General features: G+C 42.7%; 1 protein-coding gene across 4 annotated transcripts in view; it reads right to left on the reverse strand.

The window, feature by feature from the left end:
• COPS2 (COP9 signalosome subunit 2) overlaps window positions 1-24667 on the reverse strand; it is a 1892836-nt gene that overhangs the window by 599867 nt on the left and 1268302 nt on the right. For all 4 annotated transcript variants that reach the window (XM_044077587.1, XM_044077586.1, XM_044077585.1 and 1 more), the window contains one exon: window positions 2439-2613. In XM_044077587.1, coding sequence (XP_043933522.1) covers window positions 2439-2613 — 175 coding nt within the window. The remainder of the gene's footprint in view (window positions 1-2438; window positions 2614-24667) is intronic.

A 24667-nucleotide genomic window follows, 5' to 3' on the forward strand; every position in this document is an offset into this window, starting at 1 on the left:
TAGAGCCTTACTTCGAGAGTTTTTGGCTGGCACGAGCTTTGTATAATGGCTGAGTCGGTTCCTAGGGTTCAGAACCGAACCCATCAGTCAAGAATGAATGAAGACTGACAACATCAGATTAAGAGACTTCCTTAACACTTGATGCTGGCATAAAGAAACATTCCTGAGAAGTACAATCTCACACCAAAATACACAACTCACTTTAAAGAAGCTGAAGGCTTAAATCATGAGCACTAGCATAAAAACAATTGACTCTCCTCTACCTGCACCACCAGACGATAAAGGGCCCAAGATGGAGGCGGACAGTTTCTGTGGACAGTACCACAGATGAGTGGCAAGGTAAACAGAAGTGCTACTCACCAAGATCTTACCAGTCACCAAAGTGCTCCACCTGACTGACTTGGGTGGGGGGACTAGATGCTGGCTCTCCTGTAGCACACATCTCTAAGGTAGGAGGTGGGATGGGATTCCTACAATTCCCCTGCTATCAGTCAAGGCATAAGACAGGTGTGAGCTTGGGATCTTCTAATGAAATATGATCTCAACATAAGGGAACAAAAGATCATTTCTGAAATGAACTTAGCTCTACGGAGGCATGAATGAAGCGCACCCTCTCTTTCACTAGCACTCTGATGGTTAAACAGCGAGAGACCAGAGGTTGTCAATACCCAGAAGAGGAGCCTTCAACAATGACCATCCCTCCTGAAGTACATATAGCGAATTTCTCCAACATCTGCAGGTCATGGAGACGAATTTCTGGTACTTAGTGAGTCGCGTGATGCCCCTTTTCCCAACCATTTGATATATGGGTGCTGGCTCATTATACGGTAGCACACATTTTTTTTTTTTTAATTTTTGCTGCTTTAGAACAATGAACAAGGGTACTTTTCACCAATAAGTCAGGCTGGTGATACACATTATGGAGCAGCAGAAAAACTGAAAGGTTCAGGGGACAGAGGGGTAGGTGTGTCCGCTCTCCTAGTATCACGCATGATATCATGGAAGGCTTACATGGCTAGAATGTAAGAGTTTTTAATTACAAAAAATACTGAATGGGAGAGACAGAAAGTGTAGGCTCACCAAGCAGGCCCTAATGTTAATTTTTTAATTACTCTGCATATGAGACTACAGCCATCTTCTGGCAAGGTGATTAAGTGTGAACTTTAGACAAGGTCCTTCTAACACACTTTAAAATGAGGCTTCCTAAGATCACAGCTTGGCCTGAACTCATTCCCCAACACAAAGTTACCATTTTCAGTTCGGTCTCAGGGAAAACCACAGCCATCTTTTCTCCACTCTTAAGTGAAACATTTCAGAAATATGATACTTTTCCATGTTATCTGCAGTTAAGAACATGACTCCAAAAACATTTGCAAAAGATTTTTCAAAAATAATGTACACATTTTAAAAACCTGAGGACAAACCTTTTACTTTGGATTACCTAGCATTTCTAGACAATAAGTTTAAAAACAGGATACAAAAAGCTTTGGTTATGAGCCACTGACCCCAGGAACAAAAACTGCAAGTGAAAAAAAACGTTATCAGCTGCAGTATATAAAAAGCAGTAAATCAGCAAGCTTATGTCACAAGCAAATGATCACTCTGTGATGAGTGGGATATAGCATAGTCTAAAGATTTGGTAGTAGAGGGACGGATGCAAATCTACTGCACCCGCAATGCAGTAGTCAGTCATTACAATGCACTGCTGCAGGCAGAGCTTCATAAAATCAATAAAAAGATCTGAATCTGTGAAACATGCTCAAAACCAAGACTTATCTGCTTCATATCTGAATGGCCTAAAAACAGCCCTATTGCTGTCCACACTTCCTGACCTTCATAAAATTAGAATACCTGTACCTTTCACAAAGAGGAAGCAAACTGCAGATAACCTTTTATAGGTCATAGGTCCTGGATTTGTGCATCAAATTCTCTTGTTCCTCGTACTTCACACAATTAAAGATCAGTTAAGTAAATAATACCAAACATAACAGCCATAGACTTTTTTCTTTAAAATCTCTGTAAATAACTGGCAGTATTACTTAAAAAAAATGTCTCTGATTTACGGTCTTGACTCGTCATTCTTAAGTACACTGCTTGAAAGCTATGATCTCGCATTTTAATTTAATAAACATTAGCTACAAATGCATACAAGGTTAGACTTAGGACTGAAGTACTTCTTGAAGGATCAATTACACTATACTATAAAGCATGCTGACCAATTAAAACTCACAGCAAGATGCTCATATCAGAATGTTGTTCTACCTCTGCTGCCCAAATAGTTCATTACTTCTGAAGCCTGAAGATGAAAAAGTGGAAGTAATGAAAATAAAATAAACACCTCTACTCCAAAGGTTGCGTGCAAAGTATTTATAACCACGCTGCTTACCTGCTCGAGTCTTAAATGAATCCCAGAGTTAATTTTTGATTTTTTTTCTCACCTCTAATGACTCCCATGATAAGTGGATGAGGGATAGCAGACTTGATGTGCAATGACTGTTCATATAGTGCTTTTAATTTTTTGTTGTTCTTCTGTGCTGTATACATCTGGATTTCCAGTGCATAAATTTCTAGAAGCTGAGTCCCTTTTTTAAGGTCATCCTCACCATCATCGGTCTAAAAAACAAATGCAAATTTGAGATTCTGGGGTACAAATGACTCGTTTTTCTCCTATCATTAATAAAATCAGTAAAAATGTTTCTAGGAAGCTACAAAGAAAATCATTGCTCATTCATTTTCAGATGTTTTAGAGTGGGAAGGTAAGAACTCTACTTCACAAGTTAGACTACGAGAAAGCTAGGTACAAACAAAATACAGCTTGATCTATGTGACATTAAATATAACAAACTAAAGAATTACAATGATATATATTAATGCTGGGTGTATGATAAATGACTGAATCTAGATAGTCAATTCAAAAAACAGAGGAAAAAATTTATTTTGCAGTGGGCAACCCCTCCTGCATCCGCCACAGACACTTAAATATATATGCCAACTCAGATTACACTACAGTGGGGAAAGGGCATATTTCTCACTCCCCACTGTCCTACCGTCTTGCTCAAGAAACTCACCAAAAACTAGGTCTCCTTACCCCCTCCACCAGACACACCCTTACCTCTACTTACCTTCTTCCCTCTCTTATGTACGGCACCCCCCATTCACTAATCTTCAGCTAGGCTTACAGGCCAAGTTAGTAGCCTGTTACAATAAAATCTCCAAATTTGCCACAAACTCCAGAAACTCATTGCATCACTGTCTCTCTCTCTCTCCATTCAGCGAAATGGCTTGAACTTCCTAACTACCTCAAACTCCTTAGACTTACCTACTGCTCACAAGCTCATATTCAAACCTTCTAGTTGACCTTCTCTGTACACCTCTTTAACCCCCTACATTCCCAACTGCTCTTGAAGATCAGAAAACCACAAACTTCTAAACATATATAAGCCTCGTCGACCCCCTGGCCACCTACTATTATCCAGCTCCCTAGCTAAACTCTAATTCTCTCCCTAACACCCATCAAAATACTCAGAGCCACTCAGACTTGAAAACTCTTCTCCAATCTCACCTCCTTTCAAAGTAGGAATGTTCCTGTACCCCTACCACATAAACTCCAACACCATCTCCCATGCACTATATACCCTTTGCCTCTACTTCCTCTCCTACCCCACACCTCAAACTCCCCAACCCACTATATACCACCTTTTACTTCTCCCACCTCACCTTCTTCTCTGTGTCCTCTCCTATTTCTAAATTTCCAAAAAAAAAAAAAAAGGCTCATCTGTACATAAATGTTTTACTTACTTAAATGGCTGTACTTTTAATGTTTAGACTACATGAATCTTACTTTTGTAAACCATTACCAAGGATTATAAATGTTATGACTTTTTTAATAAATTGTATATTATCTCTGTATTTTTCAATGTTCTACTACTTTATTTACTTTTGTATAACTAATGTAACATTGTCTCTATCCTGTGGAGCTTTTCTCCCCGGACCTCTACTGAAAATACAGTGGACTATCCCGGTCATCAAACTGTAATTAATAAATAAACAAATAAATAAGAAAAGCCAGTACAGTTTGATCAACTGTACCAGCTTTTCATTATGTCAGGTAAACAATGCTTTGTCATAATGTCTGTATCCTATTTCTGATACATGCAGACACCACATCTTACGAGAAACTTATTGTGTGGGCCTAAGCAACTGAAGTAACTTTTCCTTTCTCACATGCCCAAATACAAAACAAAACGCACATACAAATATAAATCCTTGCATCTGATATAACTGCCAGTGCTCACAGATGCAACACTTCCTCTGACCCACAACTAGTGTCCTTGAGCATTGTATGGAGATGTGCTCAATGCCACCCTAACCAGGTTTTATTTGTTAATTGGAGTAGAACACTAATCCAAAAGGGCATTTTGAGATGTTATCCATAAAGAAATCCAACGTTTTTGTAAGAGGCAGAAAAATTAACCACCTACAGAGAACTCACAAATAAGTATACATAATGTTTTAAGGTCCCCAAATACAGATGCTAAAAGAGAAAAAGGGCAAAGGTCCTACTCCATCATTCCCTTATCGTGATCTTCAGTAAAGGTACTTAAACATGATAAACACTCTCAGAATGAGGGACTTTCAAACTGGGTCAAACTAATGGGAATAACTCCCGACCAGTGCTCAAAAGGGCTGTTACAATAAACAAGCCTGAATAACAGCTATACCAAAACAATGGTCTACTCAGCAGAGGTCCAGACAATGCTGCATGACAACACTAAGCAGTCCCCATGAAGCAGAAGCACAAATTGCCCACACTTAGCATTCATGAAACAGGCACAAAAAACTTAATGCCTTTTTCAGCTATCAACTCAAGAGTATTCAGTTATAGTGTGCTTTCCTTTTCCAACCTGACGCAAACGTGACCAAGAACCAATGTGTTTTATGGAAGGACAAACCTGATCAAAGAAAAACTGCCCATGGAGATTAATATATACATTTTTTCCTGAAAACAAAACCGCAAGGTGGATGCACTGGTTGACTGAATTTCAAAAAGCTGCAAGAAGAAGAAACTTGTCATGAGGCAAACTTTGCTCCCTCTATGGGGGAATATGAGAGCATGCAGCTCCAAAATTCTCCTGGCCCTGATAGAACTTCGGTCCAGCTGGTGAATCTGGGAATCTTGAGGCAATGTTACAACTGCCTCATGTACAAAGACAACCCTCTCCTCCTCCCAACGAATTCCAACACGTGAGAGATGCAACCATATAGCCAAACTGGAGGCTAAGCTCTCTCAACTCAGTACTGGTGTAACCAGTCATGAGGAGAAGGAAACTACACTCACTACAATTCCAATCTCACATAGACCTACCACGACAACAAACCAAACACAAACACATAAACACACAAAAACATACTCGGAGGCTCTAAATAAAAATCTGCCTAAGCAGCAGAGACCTCCAAAGCAGACACCCAAGCAACCGCTACCCCAAAACAAAACACGTGCAACACATAGCTCACAAAGCCAGTGTGCCAAACAGTCAGAGCCCTTAAGGCTAAACAACACACCTGATACACTTGTAATAGGTGACTATCGTCAGGGACACGGACGTCCCGCTCACCAGGCTGAACAAGGAGAAGGTCACGGTGAGCTGCCTGTCGGGCGCTAGCATCCGCCACATAACACAAGCACTCAGGTAACTCCAAGGCAAGTACAAATATGACTCAGTCATTGTCCATGCTGGTGTGAATGACCTGAGACGTACCTCCCTGGACTACATGAAAAGAGACAGAGGAGCTCTCTGAGCATGTAGCCCAGGCCGGTATGACCCTGACCTTGAGTAGCATCTTACCCTCACCAAGAATGATGCCACAATATGAAGACAAGATGATCAATTTCAACAATTGGCTTAAGTGTTGGTGTCATTCAAAGGGGATCCAATGCCTGTCAGCCTGGGATGACATGCTCGACAAGCCACGATGCTTCACTAGGAACGGCTTGCACCTGTCACCCCTGGGCTTTTGGATATTGGCAAAGGCTCTTGCTACCCCCATACTGCCTTTTTTAGGCAAGGCTCAAAAGACAAACCCACCTCCATAGGTATCACAAGGGATAAGAAACTAAGAGCAATGTTACTCAACGCCAGAAGTCTAAACCTCAAGATGCACGCACTCGAAACTCTCCTTAGCATGGAGAACATCGATATCTGTGCAGTAACAGAAACCTGGTTCAAGGCTCCAGAGAGCACCCCAGCACTACCAGGTTATACCTCATACCATGCTTTTCGGCCCCAAAACTTGGACCGAACCACAAAAGGAGGGGGAGTATCAATATTCGTCAAAGATACCCACACCTCCAGGTTGGTGGCACAGCACGAAGCATCAGAGACTATCCATGTGCAACTAACTGTGGGTAAAACTGCCTTCCAGTTTATAGCCTGCTACAGACCACCCTCCCCAAACACAAGAACCCCACTCGGCCTTCCTGAGAACACTGGAAAATATGAAGGTCTCTCCAAACACCATTATATTGGGCGACTTCAACTACCCAAACATAGACTGGGAGCATTACTCTAGCTCCAACACCCTAGCCCAAAGGTTCCTAGAATTTATAAATTCAAATGCTATGGAACAACTTGTTACCACTCCCCACAAGAGGGGAAAACATACTGGACCTGATCATCACCAACATGGGGACACTATGCTCCAGACCAGAAGTGTATCCCTCACTGGTAAGATCAGACCATAAACTAATCTCACTGGATATTCACATCCTGACCCCACCCCCTGCCCAGAAAACCACAGTGAAAAACTTCTCTAAAGCAAATTTCACACGCCTCAAAACCGAGGCGAAATCCTTCAAAGCCCCTGGGCCTGTGGAAAATACGGCCCAGACCGCAGAATCCTTTATAAACGCATTCTATGAACACCTTCAGGAATGCATGGATCATGCAATCCCAAATAAAACCAAGACCCAATCCTGCAAAGGCAGACGTCCTGTCTGGTGGACCCCAGCCATAAACAAACTAAACAACAGAAGGAGGAAGCTACTACATGATAGAGCAAAATCCCAAAAAGGGAAGGCATCTCTGATCAGTATTAGCTAAAAACTACGGGCACTCATAAAATCGTCTAAGGCCAGCTTCGAGAGAAAAATTGCACAGGACACTAAGGATAATCACAAGGCTTTCTTTAGTTATGTTAGGAACCTGGGTGGGAATTCCCAGATATGCTCAGAATTAGTCCAAAATGACAAAAAATACACAGAGCCCACAGACATTGCCAACATCCTAGCTGACAGGTTCAGTGCAAACTTCTCCCCCCCCCCTCCCCACCAAATATCTATCCCAGCAGAGTGCTGTGCTGCCCCCCTGACATCTCAGATGCTCAGGTAAGAGCCGCCCTCTCCAAAGCAAAAAACACAGCATCAATGGGACCAGATGGTGTCCCGGGCTGCGTCCTACATGAACTCCAAGAAGAGCTAAACCCAAACATAAAACTAATGTTCAATCTTAGCCTTACTACAGGATATGTACCCAAAGAATGGCGTACAGCAACAGTGGTCCCTCTCCACAAAGGTGGTGCCTCAACGGATCCTGGAAACTATCGCCCCATAAGCCTGACTAGCTTGGTCTGCAAAGCTATGGAAAGGATCATCATGGACCTCATAAATAAAGATATTGGGGACCTACAGACACTGGATCCTACCCAGTTTGGCTTTTTTAAGGGCAGATCCTGCCTCTTAAACCTGGTTGATTTCTTTGAAACAGTCACCAAGGCCATTGACGAGAGGAAGGTGGTCCACACAGCCTACCTGGACCTCGCAAAAGCCTTCGATACAATACCCCACTTGGGCATTATAGATAAGCTCACCAGCTTAAATATAAACCCCTGTATGTCACTAGATGGGTTGCAAACTGGCTCAAGGACAGAACCCACATGTTTAGAATTGCTGGAGCCATGTCAGACTCCAAACCAGTTACAAGTGGCATCCCACAAGGCTCAGTCCTGGGACCTCTCTTGTTCGGTATATATTTCTCAGCGGTACAGGCCAACATGGAAGGACTGTGGCTGACCAAGTTCGCAGATGACTGCAAACTGGGCGCCATAATCAACTCTCCAGCCGACACAAGCATCCTCCAAAAGGGCCTCATAGAAACAGACAACTGGTGCCAGAGTGATGGGCTCAAGCTAAATGCCAAAAAGTGTATAGTCATCCCCTTTGGCAAAAACAAAGTGCCCACAAATTACCACATAGGTGGTAATCCATTAAGTACAGAAGAAGTCATTAGGGACCTGGGGACCCAAGTTGATAGCAATCTCTCATTTGACAACCACGTGACCAAAGTGGTTAGAAAAACATTTTATATAGCCCACCTAATCATGAAGGGATTCACATCTAGATCAGGGGAGGTCATCGTGCCTCTTTACTCATCCCTCATCAGGCCCATAACTGAGTACAATGCCCCTTTTGGGATGTACCTTACCAGACACCTGCAGCAACTGGAAAGACCCCAAAAGTACCTCACCAAGAGGATCAAAGGGCTCAAACAGATGCCATATGCTGCCCGGTTAAAGAAACTTCAGCTCTACTCAGTGGCATACCACCTGCTCAGAGGCGATCTGTGCCTGACGTATAAAGCCATGTCCAACCCGGAATTAATGGACATGTTGCACCTCAGAAAATCCAAATCCCATTGAGCTACGCGCTCGAGAGACTTGAACCTCAGCATTGAAATAAATAGGACATGCTGGAGGGACAGATTCATAACCCAGAGGCTCCCTTCACTCTGGAATAAAATCCCAGTCCAGGTTAGGCAGAGTCCCACACTGACTCTCTTCAAGAGGAATCTTGATGCGTGGATGGGAGATCGTAGGTTTACCCCGGCTATCACTTCTGTGTCACTGTTAGACAGAGGCACAGTATACTAACCTCAAAAAAAGGCATAGCAAAATTAATTTAAAATGGGTGTCGAAAGCCAAACACACTCTGGCTAGGCTTATAAATGCCCTAGGGCAGATAGCCTAGTATGAACTCTTCCAACAAACAAACTTAAAATCGTCCAAGGAGGTGGGCTCACTTTTCTATCAAAGTTCAAATATTAGGGGACAAGATTACAAATGGAAGATTTGAGGTGAAGCATCACTTGAAAGTAGAAGTGAGTGAAGCACTAACTTTAACAAAACAGAGCCTAACAGAATAATAATATTTGACTTTAACATGTTTTACAAAAAATTTTCATACAGTACTAAGTGCTCTTTTAAAATGAGCCTTTGGTAGCACATTCTACCAGTGCAAGTGATACCAATCTTGTACCACTTCTTCAACCAGCTAATAGATTAAAAAAAAGTGCAACTCCAGCACTTAAGAAAACTGTATTCACTGAACAGCAAACGTTTTAACTATTCATCTATATTCATTGCAAAGTAACATATTATCATAAAGAAATCTGCGATGCTCATGGTAAAACTTGCTTCAGTATTTATGCAGTAGATTATATTCAGTTTTATTTATGCTACTACAGACCTTTATTCCACTGTTAATGGATGCTGAATGTTGTGCGCTGTATGACACAGCACACTTAAACATGCACTAAAAGTCGACAATAGCTCTACAGACTGTACAGTCAGTATCAGTGTCTCCATTCTATGACTATTGCTTAACTTTTTTTTTTTTTTGGTCTTGATGAACAAAAACACTAGGTACGATGCCTGAATACATTCACTATACTAGGTATAAAGGGAGTGAGACGGTGTCATGACCTCAGTACTTTCTTGCCAAACAACAAGGAGGAGCCTCCCAGTATGCCCTTGAGGTCATGGGTCAGGGACCCTGGATTCCAAAGTAAGTGTGAAGGAAGAAGGGGGCCCACTCCGACTGAGAAGGTGAATGTCCTAGAGGGGAAGGAGGGAGGGAAACAACACTAACAGTGAATATACGTGAACTTTAACATTTATGGTAAGTGTACACAGCTATACTATGTTCTTTGTGTTTCACTGCTGCAGTCCTGACTTGTAGGGTGATTCCCAAAGCTGAAATGTAGGGTGGATGGAAGGATTAAGGAGAGGCAAGGATGCCCTGCAAAATGGCAATGCCAGATCCTGCGCTGGACTTGGAAAAGGTAGGAAGATGGTAATGTTTGGTGAATGTATGCACAGAGGACAAAGTAGCTGCTTCCAAAATGTCCTTAGTGGCCACACCTTTAAGAAGGGCAGTAGAGGTAGCAGTAGCCCTAGTGGAATGCAATTTTTTTTTTTTTGGAGATTTTCTCCTTGGGCCTCCACTGAAAATGGGCTCATTTCAGCCCAGTGGACTTTCCTGGTTAACAAAAGCAAATAAATAAACAACAATGTGGCCTCATAGCATCAGGAGGCTTTTTTTCATGATGGCTGTAGCAAAAGGGGATAACAGTGGGAGACCCATTTGGGAATAGTTTGTTTAGAAACTGGTCTCCTCTCAAAGTTACTGCCAAAGGTCACTAAATGTTTGTCTAATTTCTGGGCAGTCTTGGTTCTATCCAAGCAGTAACGCAGATGCCTATGCACATCCAAAGAATGAAGGACCCTTTCTTCCTTATTTTGAGGGTTAGGAAATAATGTAGGCAAGTGTATGGTTTGGTTAAAGAAGTCTCCGTCAACACCTTGGGCATAAAGGAAGCTCTGGTCTTGACAGGAACACTGGATGGAAAATGATGAAAGGTTCCACATACATAATGATCTGTAGGTCTGACACCCTCCTGGCTGAGGCAATGGCTAGAAGGAAGGCTGTCTTCCAAGTCAGTAACTTTAAAACAGCGGAAGCCGTGGGTTTGAAGGGTGAGCTTCTCCAGAAAGTAAATAAGATCCCAGGGAGGAACAAGAGGCTTTCTGGGAGATCTAACGCGGACAACCCTTCTCAGTAACTGTTTTATGAGGGGATGTGAAAAGAGAGGAGGTTGAAAAGGCAGACTGGCAGAAACAGCTGAAGCATGAATTTTTATAGATGAGTAGGATAGATCTTTTCAAGAAAGCTAGAAAAGTGTGACAGGATGAAAGGGATCTGAGCTTGATGAGAGTTTTGTCCCTTTTGTCTGCATCACAGAATGAACCTTCCATTTGGCAGAGTAAGACTCCATAGTGCTAGGTCACCTGGCTTATTTTATAATGTCCAGGGCTTGCTCAACAAGGAGTGACCCCTTCCACGGGCTCAAGGTATCATCTAAGCTGTCAATTTGAGTGTGTGCAGGTTGAGGTGTATTATTCTGCCAATGTTCTGCATTAGCAGGTCCACTCTGTGGCAGCTGACATGGCTCCCTGTTGGTTAGACTGAGTAAAAGAGGGTACCAGTGCTGCCTCAACCAATCTAGGGCTATAAGAATTACCCTTGGCCTCTCTTCCCTTATTTTCAGCAACACTCTGGGTAGCAGGGATATTGGCAGAAGGCATTGAGGAATAGGACTGTTGAAGGAAAGGAAAATGCATCAGTCTTCCAGGCTGACTTTAGTTTGTTCCTGGAGCAAAACTTTTTCAAGTAAGCATTTTCTTTGGTGGCAAAAAGGTACATCTGTGGCACACCCTATTTTTCATTTATGATGAGAAATACTTCCAGATGGAGTTGACACCTCTGGGGGTCTGACAGGCTCCTGCTGAGGTGATCCGTTAGATGACATTTTTACTTGTAGGTACTGTGCCATGAGGCACAGCCCTATGGAGTTTGCTGTTCCCCAAACGTCCAAGACTAGGAGGCAGAGGGGGTATGAGTGGGTCCCCTCCCTCCCTGCTTGCTTGTTTACGTACCACATAACTAGGTATTGCCTGTCTTCAACAGGAGGACTCTGGATTCTCATCTGTTTGTGAAGACAATCGGGCCTTTTTGGACTTCCATTAGTTTTTTTAGACTGATGTGTTTGTTTTTGAACTTGGGAGTCCCATCTGCCCTGAGTCTGAAAGCTGTTGTACTGGGCTCCCCAGGCTATTTCTGATGTATCAGTTGTCAGAATTTGATCCTGAGGGATGAACCTGAAGAGAAGGCCAGAATTGAGGAAGCATGTTTGGACCCACCAGGCAAACTCTTTACTGAAGCAAGGAAGCAGTTTTAATTCTGAAGGCGAAAGACCATTAATGTTGACGCCACACTTTTGAGACACCACAGCAGCTCTCATATGTAGCCTGGCCAGACGGATCATGAGAATTCAAGAAGCAATGTATCCCAGGGCCCTGAGATACTCTCTGGCTGTGAGATACTTCCTGAAAAAGAACGTTTTAAAATACAGACTTAGGAAGGTAATCTTGTCTGGAGGGAGTAAAGCCTTTTGAAGAGCTAAGTCAAGTAAGGCTCCCAGAAACACAATCCTGTTTGTTAGATTTGTTTGAGATTTTTGTGTACTGATGGTGAACCCCACTGAGGATAGAAAGCTTTGAATATAAGGCAGGCCTGCTTTGAATTTTTCCTAGGTTTGTGAACTGAATGAGACAATTGTCCTACAGAAGGCTATCACTGGGGCTAGGCATTTTGTGAAGACCCTAGGTGCAGCAGACAATCCAGAGGGCACAGCACAGAACTGACAGTCTCATACCTGCTCTGAAACTTAAGAACCTTCTGTGTGATTCCTCTATTGGGATATGGAGGTATGCATCTTTTAGATCTTAAGTTACTATGAAGGCATTGGGGGAAATCATGGGCAGTAGTTTTTGTAGAGTTAGCATTTTGAATTTTGGGACCTGTAAACATCGGTTGAGCTTTGACAGGTCTAGTATTGGCTTCTAGGTACCTTCTTTTCTGGGAACTAGGAAAAGTCTGGAGTAAACACCTTTTCCTTGTAAGGATCTTGGTGCAGGTTCCACACAGCCTTGAGCACACAGACGTTTTACTTGGGTTAAGGCCTGTGTCTTTTGATTTGGATGAATATCTGGGAAGACTGAGTGAATCAAGGGTTGTTTGAACTTGAGTTTGTAACCTTTCTGACAGATGTTTAGCACTCAAAAGATTCTCTTGTAATTAGAAAGGGAATGAGTCAAATGCAACACTTTGGATCTGACAGACTATGGCTCCGAGCTATCTGGATCCAAGGATAAATTTATCCTTGGATGTGAGTCAGATGAATCCGGACAACTCGGATCCAAAAACTCTTAAGCTACAGGAGTCAGAAGAGAAATATGTAACAAGGAAGTAGTAGATACATGGATCTCCTGACTCCGAGTGGTAGGAGCTGAAGGACCACCAATCTGGCTCTCTGCCAAGAGAATCTTCTTTACCAGTCTCTCCACATCTTCTGTAACAGTGAGTGGAGTATATGGATAAAGACCTGGATCTAAGAATGGAAAAGGTACCCCAGTCAGGAACTGGATCCAGAGATGGAGAGTACCTTGTTCTGGGAAGAAGGTTGGTAGTTTGAAGGTCAGGTTCTGTTTGCATAGTATCAGACAAAGTCAGATCTGAGAGCTTCAACTTCATCGGATCTGACAGAGGAGGTGTTGGAACCGATAAATTTTTCCTTAACAGGATCCTGCCCTTTTGCCTTCGGTTCTGGGGTTTTGATGAGACCACTTCCTCGAGGAGTCTGAAGCTGAAGAAGAGGAAGATGACTTAGGAGAAGAGGATTTTTTTAATTTTAGTAGTTGCTGACTTAGAGGAAGAACAATCCGACAGTTTCCCCAAAAGAAGAAAGACGACCTTTTAGGATAAGCTTATTTTTGAGCTCCACTAACTCATGAGGATTAAAACCATGACAAATTGAGCAATCCTCTTGTTAATGGAGGGGACTCAAACAGTATACACAAAGTATGTCGGCACCAGAAATTGGCAGCTTGTGCCCACGTTTTGTACATTTTTTAAAGCCTGCCAGTTTATCTGCCACTGCTAACTAAATACTAATGCAGAAAATGTTTTTCTCCCTATTAAAAAAATTTGAGTAAAAGAGATGAGAGAGAAAATACCAACGATGGTAACTAAGCTATGACAGTGTCGCAGAGAGAAGGGAGATAATAACAAAAGCATCTAAGACGTACAGAAAAACTTGTACAATAGCCGGAATAAAATAGAACAAACAGCAAGAAATGTAAAATGAAATTAAGGAATACAATTAATATAAAGTTTTTTTGAAGAAGAAAAATTGGAAAATATCACACTTATCTAATGCTCAAGAGAGAGATGGAAGATCATGTCTTTTGCTTGTAGTGGCAAATTAGATCTAGGGTAATTGGGGTTAGTGCATTATGGGCATAGGAGAAGCTTGAGACCTTTCGGTTGCCACGAGCTTTAGCAACCATCGAGTCGGATCCAAACCCATCAGTAGAGGACAGAATCATAATTAATGTCAGATCAAAAGTTATACACTCACCATAACGATGGATCTGCGTTATCACTAATTCTTCCTCAACTGATGGGTCTCGGATCTGACTCAGCTGCTTTCACTGAATTCACAGATCTGATTCTTGAGCTTCTCACTTACCCACAAGGTCCCAACAACCTAACATATCTCCGATCACGTTTGCTGCCTCAGAAAACAACACTTTATTCAACACAGAATCTATTGAGAAAAAAAAGCAAAGATAAAAACTGGAGCTCAAACAAGGATCAATTGATTCCCAAGAAAAACCCCTTAGCTGTCTTTCAGGAAGAAAGGGAAGGGATTAGGAGGGTGGGAAGTTAAGGAAGAATGAAAATGAACACAGAGTCATTGTTATGTTAAGTATATAACTTTTGTAACTGATGTTGTCATTTTCATTTATTCCTCAACTGATGGGACAGAGTCCCCAGCTAGATGGACTTGAGTGGTCCTCATGAAAGGTTATTGCAGAGTACAAATGTCACCTATCGAAGCTTAAGACCAAAAAGCTGCAGAGATAGCCACAGACTTCGTTGAATGCACTCGAGGCAGTGTTAGTGTGTGTTAAACAGTGCATAAAAGACTGAAATTAATTCTGCTGTAAATATGCTGAAAGATAAAACATAGAATAAAAAGTTTGCTTGAATGTAGGTATAAAGCATAGCAATGTAAAATTGGCATCCTTACTGTGTGACATAGCTCTGACTGAAATAAGTGAAAAACAAGGAACATCTATTAATGGACACAAAATATTTCCTGAAAGACATGTTTTCTCAACATCAGCAGCAGAACAGTTTGACGTGTTCTCACAGGTGCTTCCCTACAGACTTCTATTAATGGACATGGCTTTTTATAGAATCAGCAGGAAAACAATTCTGAAAGACAAATATTGTGTGCATTCTCACATCAGCAGAAGTGCTTACAAGTAAATATTAAATGGTTTCACAAAAGGACAATAAAAAAGTCTAAAAACAGATATGTGCTTTCTCACAGAAGCTTCTTACAAGAGAGGAAAATAAGATCTAAAGAGTGCGACTAAAAGAGTTTATAAGAACTGCAAATCAGGCTGTGTTAGAGGTATTGCTAAGAACACACTTGTTCCGAGGTATTGTATAGAAAAATGAAAAGTTATCTTACAAGCTAATCATAAAGTAAAACTTTGTACATCTATGCTACAAACTGAAAGAAGAGTATGTGTCGTTTTTTACAAGAATAAGTGACTTATTAGTAACTGTGCTTACAGTAAAATAGTATTGTGCTGCAAAGTGTATTTCTTTATCAGTGTGCAATTTGCAAGGCTTGGTACTTTAAAAAGACTACAGATGCAGTCATGCAAAACGCTGCATAATAACCAAACTCTGATTCAGCAGTAAACAGCCAGCAAAACTGTGCGTCTTAAGAAGTCTTTGGTTCCAATCCAGTACAGCAAGAACAGCATACAGCAATTTCATAAATTCATTTTTCAATGTTGACCCTAGCCTGTATCCAAACACAGGGTGAGTAATGTGCTGCCTTGTATAAGGTCACTAGTAAAAGCACAGTAACTAATATTTATGTTGAGTACTTCAGTTTTCTACAGTTTCTACAGTCTGCAGCAGTACAGTTCCTCGGATATCTAAATCCAGATTTGAGACCACAGTGCAGGAAAGTCGCAGTGCCATAAATTCTCCAAGAAAGGTAAAAAACAAAGTTTCAAAACTAAAACTGCCAGTTTTGTTTCACCAGCTTCACGGGTGACTACAGAGACTTTTCAACAATTTACAGTAAAGCAGCTTGGCCATCTGCCTCTCTGATGACTGGTAAAAAAAAAGTGTGTTACACACAGTATGAATACCATTAGAGGTCATAACAGACTGGAATGTTGGTATATACAGTATATTCGCAAATGTAAAACCTTATTAGGACAAGTTAATAGTAAGGCAGTATGCAAATAAATTACAATATCTGACTTATCTCAAACAAAACTGTGTGTGGTATGACAAATGTTTATTGTGTAAATCATATAAAACTGCTTTCTGTGTACAATGTCAAAAATACAGTGCATGCCTTTATTCAAAGGTTAGACTGTACAGACAAACCTTTTAATGGTAAAAAATCAGAAAAAGTTAATATGCTTTCATTACATTCAGATGTTGGACAGTTATGTTCTGTCACTGCATTAATCTGAGTTACACCAACAGTCAAATCAGTTATTGACACAACCTCCAGTACATCTTGTTACAAAAGAATTGAATAAACTTCTAAACAGACAAAATGGGTTCAGGAAGTTTAGACAAGTTATACAAACATTTTTTCAAAAGTGCATAGGAGCTTTAGATTCAGCAGAACAGGTTACTGAGAAATATCAGGCAGCCCATGCAGCATTACAGGAAACTCTTAAACAGCAGTCACAAGACAAAAAACTGATTAGTAAAGAGTTAAAGAAACAGCAGTTTACAGGATAAAGGAAATAATTTACAGCATGCATCAGCTGAGCTCAAAAAAACATTGCAAAAGAGCAGGAAACTACAGCTTATCTGTACAAAAAGGCATATTTTACAATATGCTTGTGTTTCGAAAATGGTTAAGCATACATGGCAGGATCTGATATATGGACAAATCATTTCCAAATGTTTTAAAATTTTCATTCAGTTAAAGCAAGACATTTATCAGTTGTACAGTAAAGTAGAGAGTATGACTGCCATTCTCATAGCATAGTCAAAAGGTACACAAAACAGTTTTAGTGCATAAAAATCAAATGACAATAGTTAATAACAGTAACAATCTGAAGTCACAAGACTTAGAGGCAACTTTTAGAGATGGCTCTTGGCCAACTGCAGAAGAATGAACCAGTGCTGTCTTGGCCAAAAGGGGGTCATTAACAAGATTTTTGGTTTGTCCTGTAGAATTTTCAGCAGGACTTTTTGAATTAAAGGGAAGGGGGGAGAGGATGCATACAGAAAAGTACAGTTTTGTACCTACCATAAATGTAGATGTCCGATAGATATGCAACTGCAGTCCTGACATATGGGTTGTCCTGCCTCAGGCAGCCCTTCGGTCGGCCGGATTCCAAAGTCTGGGTCCGGCATCGGCTGAGGTCACCTCCTCCCCGACGTCAGAGCGGCTGGGGTATAAAGGCATCCACCGACGCCATCTTCTTCAGTGTTTCTTGCCTCAGATGCCAGGTGCCCTCCAAGGAAGGCTAAATTTTGTGAATGGATAAGAAAAAATTCCAGACATGCACAACAGTAATAAACAGATACACCATAATAGATATCCCCAGATAATATAGGAAAGGGGGAATGAACCCAAGGAAAATTGCAGAGGGGTAAGAGGGAGGGTAAACCTGACTGCAGTTGCATATCTATCGGACATCTACATTTATGGTAGGTACAAAACTGTACTATGTCCTTCAAGAATGCAACTGCAGTCCTGACATATGGGTTGAATACCATAGCCAAGCTGGGGGTGGTAGGATCTAAGAAAGGGATGGTGTAGCTAAAAGGCCCTGCAGGACTGCCGAAGCAAAGCCTGCTCGGGATCTGGAGTATAAAGGCAGGTTGTAGTGTTTGGTAAATGTATGCACGGAGCTCCATGTAGCAGCCTCTAGAATGTTTTTTGTAGCCACTCCTCTTAGAAAGGCTGTGGATGTGGCTATAGCTCTGGTGGAGTGTGGCCTGATATTGGCTGGCACACCTTTTCCATGGAAAGAGTAACAGAATCTGATGCAGTGTCAAATCCATTTTGAAATTGTTTGTTTGGAGACTGCCTTTCCTTGCACTCCAGCAGCATAGGCTACAAATAGTTGGTCAGATTTCCTGGTGGTCTTTGTTCTGTCCAAAGTGTGCAGCAGCTTTTCCCCTTTATTTTGAGGATTGGGAAAGAAAGTAGGCAGGTGGATTGCTTGATTTAGAGACACCCTGGATATCACTTTTGGCATGAATGAAGGATTGGTCCTTAGAGAAACACTGTCCTGATGAAAAATGAGAAAGGGAGGTACTGCCATAAGCCTGTATCTCCGAGACTCTTCTTGCTGAGGTAACTGCCAACAGGAAAACCTTTTTCCAGTCGAGAAATTGCATTTCTGAAGATGCTGCTGGTTCAAAAGGAGGAAGAGTTAATTTTTCCAAGATGTAATTGAGGTCCCATGCAGGAACTGGTGGTTTTCTGGGAGGTTTGATATTCTTTATCCCTCTTAGAAACTGTCTTAGCAAGGGATGCGAAAACACAGGTGGGTCACAGTTGTAACTTGCTGAGATTGCTGAAGCGTGAATTTTAATGGAAGAATATGAGAGGCCACTATGAAACATTTCTGCCAAGTATTCTAATATCTGAGGTATGCTCATCACTGATGCATCCTGACCCTTGTTGGCATTCCAGATGATGAATCTCTTCCACTTGGCCGAATAGGTTTTTCTGGTGGAAGGTCTGCGTGCTTCCAGCAAGATTTCTTGAACTTTTTCGGAGAGAGAGACATGGGTCAAAGTCATGGAACCCTCCAAGCTGTCAGCTGCAATGTTTGCAGGTTTTGATGAACAGTCCTGTAATTGTGCTGAGTTAGGAGCAGAGGCCATTGAGGCAAGGGCCACGGTTTGGTGTGAGTTATGCTCAGTAGCAATGGATACCAGTGCTGCCTTGGCCAGTCTGGAGCTATCAAAATTCCTTTTGTTTGTTCTGCTTTGATCTTCAGTGACACCTTGGTCAGTAATGGTAGAGGAGGGAATGCATAAATTGTTAGGGAATTCCAGCTGAAGGAAAGAGCATCCGTTCTCCAGGCTAGAGGATGGTGTGTCCTTGAGCAGAACTTCTCCAGGCGATGATTGAGATGAGAAGCAAAGAGATCTATGTCCGGTCTTCCCCATGCAGTTGTTATTTGTGAGAAAATGTGTGGATGCAGCATCCACTCGTGTGGATCCAAGAAATTTCTGCTCAACCTGTCCGCCAGAACATTGTCCTTGCCCGGAACAAACTGGGATTGCAAGTGGATGTTTAGTTTCAGGGACTTTTCCCAAAGAGTCATTGTTAGTCTGCAGAGGGGATACGAATGAGTGCCTCCTTGCTTGTTTATATATCACATGACAGTGGTGTTGTCTGTCCTTATTAGCAGATGACCTTGTTGAAGAGATTTTCCGAAGGCTTCTATTGCATGTATCACTGCCAACATCTCTTTTTGATTTATGTGCAGATGCATTTCCATGGGAGTCCATTGCCCTTGAATGCATCTGCCCTCCATGTGTGCCCCCCATCCATGATCTGAGGCATCTGTTGTAATGGTTTGACTTGCTTGAGCTTTGCTGAAAGGCATGCCTTCGTTTAAATGACTTGCTTGAGCCCACCACAAAAATTCCCTTTGCAGGCATGGAATGAGTGGTATTATGTCTTCTAGGTTGTGGCTGTGTTGAGACCATAAGCTTTTTAGGTACCATTGTAGCTTTCTCATGTGTAGTCTTGCCAGAGGGATCAGAAGAATGCAAGATGCCATGAGCCCCAGGGCCTGCAGGGTCTTCCTTGCGGTCAGCTGGGTGAGCTTTGCTAGGCTTTTGAAGTAATCTGGTAAATGCTCTTGTTTCTCCTCTGTGAGGAAAGCCATTTGTGATTGTGTGTCCAGTTTTGCTCCTAGAAAAATAATCTGTTGGGATGGCAATAGTCTTGATTTTTGAATGTTGACTGTGTATCCCAAAGCCTGTAGCAACTGAGTGACATAGTCCAAGTTTTTTATCAGGGTTTGTTTGCTGTCTGCTTGTATGAGGCAGTCGATCAGGTAAGGGTATATTTGAATCCCCTGGAGCCTGCAATGTGCAACTACTGATGCCAGGCATTTTGTGAATACTCTGGGCGCAGTAGATAAGCCAAACGGCAATGCTGAGAATTGATAATGCTCTGTTCCTGCAAGAAATCTGAGGTATCTTCTGCAACTGTGTCTGATTGGGACATGCAGGTATGCCTCCTTGAGGTCCAGAGTAACCAGCCAAGACCCCTTGCCCAGCATGGGAAGGAGTTGCTGTAACGTCAGCATTTTGAATTTTGGCACAATGAGAAAAGTGTTTAGAGCGGACAAGTCCAGTATAGGCCTCCATTGCTTTTCTTTTCTTGGAACAAGGAACAGTCTTGAATAGAATCCCTGGCCTTGTTCCTGAGGAGGAACCTTTTCTATTGCTTTTATCTGTAACAGCTTTGAAACTTGTATGAGTGCCTCTGCCCTTTGATTTTGTGGCAGGTTTGGCATGCCTTGTCTCGTTGGTAAGGTATGGAAGTGGAACCTGTAACCTTTGTCTACTATGTCCAGAATCCATTTGTCCTTGGTTAAAATGTGCCAGTTCTTTGAGAATAAGGATAATTTTCTGCCTAGAGGTGCTTCTCTTTGAGCCTTGGTAGGTGGAGTGAAATTCAAGTCATTGTGATTGTCCCTGTGGTGCAGGTGAACTCCCTGCGCCACTTCTCTGATTTGGTGGTTGCCATTGGCGGCCCCTGTAGGAGCCTCGGTATTGCCCTCTACCTAGAGCACGCCTGTTTTTCCCCTTTGAAACTTGTCAGAGTCTGGAAAGGACCAATTCTTTGAAGGCCAATTTCTGCTGAATCTGGGTGGCTGAACCTGGAGGAAATCCTTGACTGTCTGTACTGATTTTGCCTTTTCCTCAATAGACTTCAACACATCCTGTGCATTAGCACCAAAAAGCTTCTGTTTTTCCAGAGGTGCATCCAGGAGCTTTACTTTAACATGGTCTGGCAGTGGCTGTTCTTTCAACCAAGCATGTCTATGTATAACGGCCCCTGTCATAGCTGCCCTACATGAAGCTTCCAATGCATCATAACCACACTGAAGAAAATGATTGCTAACCTGCTGAGTGTTATGAACCAAATCCTGCAATGCCTTTCTATCTATAGGCTCAGGAGAGGCTAACTTTTTCTGCAAATCATCCATTAAGTAATCCTGGTACTGAAACATATGAAAAAGGCAGTTGAGCGACCTCATGGCAAGGGTGGAAGAGGTATAAGCTTTTTTGCCCCATCTCTCCAGGGACCTAGCTTCCCTGTCGGGGGGCAGAGGGTTTTTGGCCGAGGAAGTAGCCACTCCTTTGGGGCCCTGTGAAATAGTTTCTAGATCCACAGAGTGGGCCTTAAAAAGATGCTTATGAGTTTCAGGAACCCTGTAATATCTGTCTGGCTTGACAGGAGCAGGAGGGAGAGAATCAGGGGAAGCACTGGAGTCTGAGTATACATCATCCAGGACATCCAACACTGGAGGGATAGCTAAAGGTCTGTGCTGGGGTAACTTAAGGAAGGTACGTAGCCTTTTCCTGGAGTCAGAAAATTCCTGACCCTGCCACTGAAAATGTTCTCTCATACAGTGGAGAACTTCACCAAAAGAAATATCCTCTGGAGGAGAGGCAGAAGGAATTGATTTCTCAGCATCAGAGTCCTCGTAGGCCTGGAAGGATTCTTCCTGGGTATCTGAGTGCTCTGAATCCCCAGAGGCTTCATCTGAAGAGAGGGTGTCTGTCTGTTCAGTTCTAGGCCTTTTATCTGCAGGCGGCTGAGAACCTCTGTCTGGGTGCGACTGAGAACCCCTGATAAGAGAGATTAGATCTGCAGCTAGAGTCATGATCTGTCTATCAGAAGAGGGGCCCTGGGAAGAAGATTTAGGATGGGCCTTGGTCTGGCTGGCAGCCTTAGCACGTGCGAAGGCCTTGATGGACATGGATACCGGAGGCCTAGCTGCCCCACGTGCAGGGGTAACTTTGTCCACAGGAATGGTGTCAGGTAAATCTAGAGCTTCGGTTTCAGGAGGAAAATCAACAACCAGCACCGGGGAAATCTCCGGGACCGAAGTACGCGTTAAAGCAGTGTCGTCGGCCTGGAGCGGTTGAATTACCGCTTCCAAAGGGACCGATGCACTCACGGAGGGCTTAGGCGTGGTATCGGTGGACGACGCGGGCCGAGGATGTTGGTCCCGGTCCTTGCGTTTTTTGGTAATATGTGCTGTCGGTTGTTCCGACGGCATGATATAAGCGTAAGATTCACCAAAAAAGTCTTCGGCAAATTCTGCCCGGCACCTGAGTGTGCGCTTATTAAAGCAAGCACAGGCCGAGACGTCGTGGTCTGGGCCCAGGCAAGGGAGGCAGTAAGAATGGAAGTCCTTATAAGGTATTTGTTTACCACAAGACAAACAATTATTAACTTTTTCAATTTTTTCTGACATCGGCTGAGGCAAGAAAAAATGTTCCCCAACGGGGTACTTAGCTTTTAGATGACTTCGGTAACTGAAAACACAGGAGCTGACCGACCGGCACTTGCGAACTGCTTCTGCTTCGGGTACCGCGCGGCAAGAAAGACTGAAGAAGATGGCGTCGGCAGATGCCTTTATACCCCAGCCGCTCTGACGTCGGGGAGGAGGCGACATCAGCCGACGCCGGACCCAGACTTTGGAATCCGGCCGACCGAAGGGCTGCCTGAGGCAGGACAACCCATATGTCAGGACTGCAGTTGCATTCTTGAAGGACATCATCCCCTTCCACGGGAAGGGCAGAGCGTCCACCTTTCAAGCCTGAGGGTGAGGGAGGGTGAGGGACCCTGGCACAAAAAAAGAGGAAGTTGTCTGCTCAGAGGGGAAGCAAAGAGATCCATTTCAGGAGCACCCCACCAGTAAACTAGATCCAGGAAGTCATGCCTGTGAAGCATCCATTCATGGGATTGTGTCATGAATTTGCTTAATGCGTTTGCCACAGAGTTCTGAGCAGAGGGACAGTGCAGTGACACTTTGCACTGAATAGCTAATTCCCATGCTTTGATGGCTAAGTGACAAAGATAAGATTTTGTGCCCCCTTGCTTGTTTATGTACCAAAGGATCACAGTATTGTCTAAGAATCCTGAGAGGTCCGGGTAGAAGCACTGGATGAAAGGTCTGCAGGGCTAAAATCGGTGGCCTGATTTCTCTGATGTTGATGTGCTCTCTTTTTGAGAGGGGGACCACAGACCCTGTACCTTTTTGGCAGCAAAGGTTGCCCCCCCCAGGCTAAATCTGAGGTATCTGTGAAAAGTCGCCTTGACTGACTGAGGTATCTGAATTGATAAGCCAGGATTCTGACAGAGTTGTTGCATCCACCAACCCAGCTCTATTTTCAAACAAGAAAGAAGAGGAATCAAAGACTCCAAGGGATGAGCATGCTGGGACTAAACTATCTTCAAAAAAACACTAGAACGTCCTCATGTGAAGTTTAGCAAAGGGCAACATGCGGATTGTAGAGGCCATGAATCCCAAAAGTCTCAGAAACACTCTGGCTGTGATGGAGGGAAGGGGCAGAAGAGTTTTTTCTGAAGGTAGAAACCTGCAGCCCAGGAAAATGAGATCCTGACTTGAAATATATTGTGAATCCTAAGCCCTGCAGAAAGGGAACAGCTAGGTCCAGGTGTTGAAGTAAAAGGTCTGAAATGCAGGCCAGAAAGAGCAGTTTGTCCAAGTAAGGATAAACGTGAAGACCTTTCAATCTCAATAAAGCAATGGCTGGGCTAGACACTTTGTCAAAAACCTTGGGGCAGTGGAAAGACCAAAAGGTAAGACATAAAATTGAAAGTGCAAAGAACCCACCCAGAAACACAAGAATTTCTAGAAATGAGGGTGAAGAGGGATATGTAGATAGGCATCCTTGAGATCCAAAGAAGCTAGGAAAGCCTGGGGTGGTACAAGGGGAAGAAGAGATTGCAGACACAGCATCCTGAAAGAAGGCATGACACCAGGGAAATACTGCCAGTCCAGCTATCTGCAATTTTGTAAACAATTATATGTCACTTGAAAATATTAATATGCTTTATACAGAAATGTGACACTGCCAGCCTAGATATCTGGAGTTTTGTAAATAATCCTATGTCGTTTGTGAATGGTGATATGACTCATATGCTTGTCTTACAAAGGTAAGAGAACTATAGGTTATGTGTACATTAAACTACTGGTGCAGAAGTGTGTATTGAACTGTATGTTATGTACTGAGCTTCAAGAATGTGTCCACAGTATCCCCTACTGGAAAAGGACAGAAATGTATATAAACTATATACCTGTGCAAATGTATGTTTTAATAGTAGAAGCTGGAACATACAGAGTTAACTTGCAAACCCTCAAGAAAATAAGTGGAAATTGTTTTAAGATTCTGTTACCTCCGTTTCAGTGCAGCAGGCAGACACAATGTCCAGAGCTAGACGTTTCTTTCTATTGTCTTGGAGAGAAGTAATTACTAGGTCTAAAATGTAAAAGTATTTAATTGTTTTACAACTTCCAGTTCTGAGCAAACATCTGAGAGACATGTATTTTTCACAGAGAAATGTTAAATTTGGTTAAGTTGGTTAACCTGGGAACTGAAGGCAGGTGACAGAGTGATATCATCTAGGCTAACCCA

The sequence above is a fragment of the Protopterus annectens genome, chromosome 7.part0, assembly GCF_019279795.1.
Source record: "Protopterus annectens isolate FY-2018-M chromosome 7.part0, PAN1.0, whole genome shotgun sequence".
Classification (NCBI taxonomy): Eukaryota; Metazoa; Chordata; order Ceratodontiformes; family Protopteridae; genus Protopterus; species Protopterus annectens.